Below are 6479 nucleotides of genomic sequence, written 5' to 3' on the forward strand. Positions count from 1 at the left end.
TTTGATAGCTTTATCCTCTGCCCTAGGCTTACAGCCAGACAGGGGTGAGGCACTGAGGGGAAGCAGGGATGAGGGTGGACTGACAGCTAGAAGCAGCAGGAGGAAGACTTGGGTCGTGTTCTAGGGAGGGAAGGGCTTCCCCAGGACAAGGAGAGAGGTTGAAATGTTGTTCTCACCAAGTGGGAGCAGATGTCTAGGCAGCAGAGACCAACATACCCACCTGTCTGGATGAAATCGGGTGAAATGAACAGGAGCACAGCCAGGAGGGGAAGAGAAAGTGGACAGGCTGGAAGGTCTAGAAGAGAACGTGGACAGGCTGGAAGGTCTTTGCTCTGCCTTAGTAGTCTCTCTCTCTCTTTCCCTCTCTCCCTCCCTGCATCCCTCCTCTTCCCCTTCCTCAGCCCCCTCAACCTCCTCATTCCAGAAGGGATTTGAGGCAGCTTATAAGAATCCACAAATACCGATACTAAACAGTGTTGTACACTTAAAAATTTGCCAAGAGTGTAGATCTCATGTTAACTGTACCACAGTGAAATTTCAGAGATAGAAAAAGAAATCAGAAGAGAGGAAAAATTAAAGTAGAAAGGGAGATGAGACCAGAGGGAGAGTTCATACCCCAAAATATATGAATAAAAGACCCCTACAGTCATTCCTGAGAGTGGGACATGGAATTTGACTCTGAGCTTCCCAGTGGCCAAATGGAAAAGGGAAGGAGTTTTGAGGTTCATTGTCTGTAAGATCAAAAGCACACCAGTTCTTCCGGGAATTCCTTTTCCTGACTTTGAGGTTTAAGAGAGATTTCTCCTATGGGCTCTAGTGGACACTGGCCTTCAGCATGTCCTAGTAACAAAAAATGCAGTAATAGCTTCTTGGCAGGATTCCTCGCTGTAGGCCCAGGACACAATGCCAAGCTCGATTCACTTTAAGCAACAGTAGAGGTTTAGGGCAGTGGTTACAGGCCGGTTGCATGAATGGGAGCCCTTCTCCTACACCCCTGTGCTTCTGGGCGCCTGTGGGTCGCCGGCCAGAAACCCCTTTCGGCTTGGAGTGGGCACAGCCACGGGATGGCTCTGAGGCAATGTCCCTCTGTCCCAGGACACCCTGGAGAAGTGTGGCAAGTGTGGCGAGGTGGTCCAGGAGCACATCATCAGGGCCCTGGACCGGGCCTTCCACCCCGCCTGCTTCACGTGCGTGACCTGTGCCCGGTGCATCGGGGACGAGAGCTTTGCCCTGGACAGCCAGGATGAGGTGTACTGCCTAGACGACTTCTACAGGTACGAGCAGGGTCTGCGCCCTGGGTGGGACTCGACCAGAACAGAGTCGCTGGCCCGAGCTCTAGGGGCTGGAGCAGAGCGTTCCTGAACTCTCTGGGCTCACAGAAACCGGTCCACCCGTTCCACACACCCTACATTTGACCACGCATCTGCTTCTGGCTGTAGCTGCGGGTAACCTGCCCTGTGCCAGGCATTCCACCGGGGTGAGGCCCTTCAATCCCCAAGCCTGGCCTGTCAGGCAGGTACTGTTAAGCATTCCCTTTTGCCAAATGTGGAAACTGAGGCAGGCAGCAGGCAAGTCTCCCAGCTGCTCAGTAGGGAAGTTACGATTCAAACCCCCAGACCCCAGGGGCTCCCCTTGGAGCTAGAGCCCTAGGAGGCAGTAGCCTCAAGCTAGGCGTCACGCTGGGCCCCGCCCTGGGGTTGCTCACTGCCCAAGGGGAGAGACAGGTGAGTCTGTTCAAAAGACGGGGAAGAAGAAGGAGAAGCAGCAGCAGTGCCCTACCATACCACATAAACGAAATGGGGTTTCAGCCCCGCTCAACACCCATGAGATTTCTCGGCTTTCTCACATTCAAACATTCCCCAGTCACTTCCTTGCCTCCAGCTAATTATACCCTGGGAAGCCGGGTCTAATTACGCCGGCCTCTCCTTCCGCTCCTGCCAGGAAGAAAGAGGCGTTTGTGGCTGTGGCTGCAGGTGCAGTCACATGGCAACGCGTCCGAAATAGCTCGGGGAGGCGAGCTAGTGCCGCCCCGGCTCCCGCAGCTAATTTCTGCGGTCCTAGCCGGAGCGCCTCGAGCGTGGGTTCCCTTCCCTCTAGGAAATTCGCCCCCGTGTGCAGCATCTGTGAGAACCCCATCATCCCTCGAGACGGGAAGGATGCCTTCAAAATCGAGTGCATGGGGAGGAACTTCCACGAAAACTGCTACAGGTGTGAGGTGAGTGGGGCGGTGAGGAGTTAGGATCGCACTGCTGGTGGCACCCNCCCCCCCTGGGAGCCCTGCCGAGAGCCCGCGGGGTGCCAGGCCTGTGCTGGGCGCCGGGACACGGGGACGAGTCAAGGGGCGGGAGGGGGGAAAATCTCAGCTCCCAAGTGCTCCCCACCCAGTAGCAGAGACATAAGAATGGAGATCATTACAAACAGAGTCTATTAATCAGAGCTCCGAGTTCATGATGAAGACCAAGCCCATCCTGCTTTCCTCAAGAAAGGGAATCTCATGGGAAGGCTGTCGGTGAGGTCATTGATGAGATCATCAGGCCTCTCTCTCCACCTCTCGGTTCTGCCTGTTTTGTGTGTTTGCTTCGTCTTCTCTTCCGGGGGGGCTTAGCATCCTCTGTGAGGGGAGGGATACAGGCACGGCCATCCTTCCAACTTAGAAACCCCATCGAGGGAAGCTGTGCAGTCTCAAGAGGGCCTCTGATTGGCCCAGCGTGGATCACATGACCCAATCATTTCTGAGCCAATCACTGGCCGGGGGCTATGATTGACAACCCCTGGGGGCCAGGGAAGCAGGACCCTATGAGACCACGAGGGGTTGCTACAAGCCTAGGAAAGAAGAAGGGGGAGGCTGCAGGGTGGAGGGAGGCTGAGATGGGAAGGCTGCTTAAAGCTGGTGCAGTCACCCCAGCCAGAAATGCCCAGCCCAGGGTCCCCCGCTCAGCAGGGTCCCATGCTTGCTTCAAAGCTCTGCTGTCACCGTCTTGAAAGTCTTCCTCTTCCGACAAGGGGCTCTACTTTGCACCTTGCCCTGGACGCTGCAGTTACGTAGTTGGTCCTGCTGGGGAGGCTCCGAGCCCTCCCCCGCCTCTTCCTCTGTCACCCCCATGTTGCTGATGTGTCTTCTCTGGTGATGGTAACAAAGGTAGCAGCTTTTATGGGTGTCACCTGAGTGGGGTGTCCCAGAGGAAATCTCTTAGCCAGCCAGTGAGTAATTCCAAACATTTATTTTACTTTGCTCTTATTTAAACAGATGCATGGAGCCAAGGGGCTGTTTGCACTCAAGTGACAAGGGGGTTTGGTAGAGAAGTTGACGTATTGTTCCATATTATGTTGTGCGTTGGTTGTGGTTCAAAGTCCAGCTGATAACGCGTCTTACAAGGACAATGATGTCATTCAAGTGCTATTATCAGCACTCTAGCCCTCATTAGGCCCAGTGGTGATTAGCTTTTCCCTGAGCCTGGCTGGTGAGCAAACAACCCCTCCCTGCCTCCCCTGGTCAGCTTGGCAAAGGCGGCTGTGAGCGTCACCCAGGCTGCTGCTCTAATTGGGGAAGGCTTGCACCACCATGGCCCGGAAGTGATTTGGGCTACTGTTTCCCTAGGCAGGGAAATGGGCTTCAGGGTGCCCTCTCAGATGAGGAACAATGAAAAAACTGAGCCTGAGAAAAGTGGCTCCAATTCTGGCCAGTGTGACCCGGATCTAGCCAGCTCTGGGCCACCCCATAGTCCCTCATAGACTGTGACTCGGTCATAGTTGAGGTGTCTTCTCCCTTGATTCTAATTTAGGAGAGGTCACATGTGCCCCTTTGGGACCTGAGGTTGGCAGCTGATACGCCCAACAAGTGGCCTTCAGGAATAGCAAGGATCCCGTCACCTTGCGTGACTTGAGGTGCAGTTGCAGGGAACAGACACATGAGGGCGCCCTTCTCCCCTGGCTCTGCTGCGTCACGATGGCCCCGTCCTCCTTGGTCTGAAATCCTTTGGTGATTTGAAAAATTGGAGGTTTGTGCCAGTTTTGAAGCTGGGCAGACAGGGGAGCAAAAGAAAGAACCCTGGACTCGGGCTGGAGACCTGTCTTGTCCCAGCTCCAGAACCAGCTCTACGGCCTGGGACAAGCCCGTCTTTCCCCAGACCTCAGTTTCACCAGCTGTGAAATGAGGGGATTGGACTAGATTCAGTCATTCACCCAGCAGATGTTTATTGTAGGCTTGTGGTGTGCCAGTCTCTGGGCTAGGTGGGATCTAGCAGGAAATGGGGTTACTGCCTCGCAGAGCTTACATTCCAAAAGGGGGCTGGGTGGTCATTAAGGCCCTTCTAGCTCTTTCCATGATCCCTCAGTGTCCATGAATCTCCCAGTGTCCTCAGTTCTCCCCTCCGCTGACCCTCCCCTCATCACTCACACCTCCCTGTGGATGAAAGCCCCCATGTGCCTCGTCTTCCCTGACCCAGACCTGGCCCAGGTGTGTTGGGAGAATGGAAATGAGGGGCCACGTTCCCGACCCTTCGGGAGTGCATTCATGCAGCTAATTTCATCAGCAAATGCTGGGGGAGTCCCCACCCCTTGTGGGCTCTGTGCCGCCGTGCTCGGGCCTGGGTTCCGTCACTCGTGCCTTGTTTCTCATAGGACTGCAGGATCCTTCTGTCTGTGGAGCCCACAGACCAAGGCTGCTACCCACTGAACAACCGTCTCTTCTGTAAGCCGTGCCACGTGAAGCGGAGCGCCGCAGGGTGCTGCTGAGGGCACCCATCGGGCCCTGGGGCTGTGAGCCACCCACTAGCCCTGGACTCGAGGATTGGCGGGGGGGAACCTTTCCTGACTCAGTTTGCTTTTCTGACCCACTCTTGCACACTTTCCTTCTGAGCCAGGACAGGGACCAGCCTGCAGCTCTGCCCGCCACGTCCGGGCCACAGGGGCTGAGCCCCCCCAGCCCCCTCCCAGCTCAGAGGTGGGCAACTGGCAGACAGTGCTCCTCAGACTTTCCACTCCTCCTTCTAGGCTCTGGGCTCTGGAAGGTTTCCATGCCAGGAGCCTCGTGCCCGGGGTTCCCATCTCCAAGGCTCTAGCCCCTCTCGAGCACTGGCCTTGACCCCTATTTCCATGGGTGAGTTGGAGTGAGTTCTCTATATGACACCCCGTGTCCCTAGCAATGACACTTCAGCTGTTCCGTAGGGGATACTAAGACCAGCCCTGGCTTGCAGGACTGAGCTCTTTGGGTAAACCTCCAGGGTCCCTTAAAAAGCCCTTTTTAAAAGAATTTGAGATGGAAATGGTGAGAAACATTCTTTGGATTTGGGGCAAGGTGGGGATCTTGATGGGAAGTGTCTCATAAATGTACAAGAATGTGGCCGAGTGGTGGCAGCCATGGACTTCTCACCTGGAGGACATGTCGTGCTGACATGGGGACCAGACCCAGGTATGAAGCTGAACAGCAGGGGCAGGAGGAGAGGGTGGTATACGCTGGTAGTCCAGGGACGTCAGCCACCCCTCTGCCCCGCCTTCCGGTGCTCCTCCCAGTGCAGCAGTGGTTCAGCATTGATTAAGTGCTGGTTGTATGCTGGGGAACGGGGTCCAGGAGCTCTGAGTGTTTCCTCCTACGGCCTTGCCTGGGGCTGTGCACACAAACTCCACACGTGCACACACTCCTCCAGGACAGTGCTGGGGTGTCCCTTCCGCCTCCCTGTTTATCCCCCCCGTGTCCCACTCGGACCCTCCAACCCAGGCTACCCTGTGACCACTGCTTCCTCAAAGCCGTACCTGGAAGATTCTTCTTTCCTTTTAAGGAAAATCACTTCTGTTGCTAACTTCTAAAACATCTTGTAGGGCATAAACAAATTTAAACAATATGTACTTTCCTCCCGGGGGTGGTCCGGATGCACCATGCACACCTGTGGGGGTGCCCCGGGCTCCAAGTACCGGAGAGTCTCCCTGCAGAGCCTCTTAGGGGCCTCAGAGCAGAGCCCAGCTTCCGGCTCAAAGCTTGGAGAGTGAGTCCCAGACTCCGGGCACTCATGGACCACCTCCACAATTCTCATTGTAACCCAGGACCTCCTGTTCTCTTCTTCCTTAATATTTTCTTCGATTCAACATACTTTTTTATTGTACTTATTTCGAACTTTAGTCTTATGCTAAACAATATATCCTGCAGTCACATCTTATATGCTAGTTATGTTTTTTCCTATTACACATGAAAATAAATGCATACCTGTTAGAAGTCCGTCTGTGTTCCAACTAAGATCTCCCCTAGGTCAACACTGGCCTTTGGCAGGAGCTGGAGACATGTTGGTTGAGTGTCTGCACACTGGCACAAGTGTCCAGGCAGCTCCTGTACTTCCTTCCCCCAAACTTGCTTGCAGCAGCCGACCCCCAGGCACGCCAGTGCACTGTTCCTGGACACAGGCCTCCAGCAGCAAGGGTGGCTGCAGGGTGCCCAGAGCAGAGCCTCTGCTGTGGGAGGCCCTCTGGGTTCACAGAGTCAACACCTG

General features: G+C 55.0%; 1 protein-coding gene across 1 annotated transcript in view; it reads left to right on the plus strand.

The window, feature by feature from the left end:
- FBLIM1 (filamin binding LIM protein 1) overlaps positions 1-6211 on the plus strand; it is a 20093-nt gene extending 13882 nt beyond the window's left edge. Inside the window, exons 7-9 of the mRNA XM_040645823.1 lie at positions 1096-1274; positions 2098-2215; positions 4621-6211. Coding sequence (XP_040501757.1) covers positions 1096-1274; positions 2098-2215; positions 4621-4734 — 411 coding nt within the window. The 3' untranslated portion in view covers positions 4735-6211. The remainder of the gene's footprint in view (positions 1-1095; positions 1275-2097; positions 2216-4620) is intronic.
- The last annotated feature ends 268 nt before the right edge of the window (positions 6212-6479 follow it).

Source organism: Ursus maritimus, unplaced genomic scaffold (assembly GCF_017311325.1).
Source record: "Ursus maritimus isolate PB19 unplaced genomic scaffold, ASM1731132v1 scaffold_32, whole genome shotgun sequence".
NCBI classification, from domain to species: domain Eukaryota; kingdom Metazoa; phylum Chordata; class Mammalia; order Carnivora; family Ursidae; genus Ursus; species Ursus maritimus.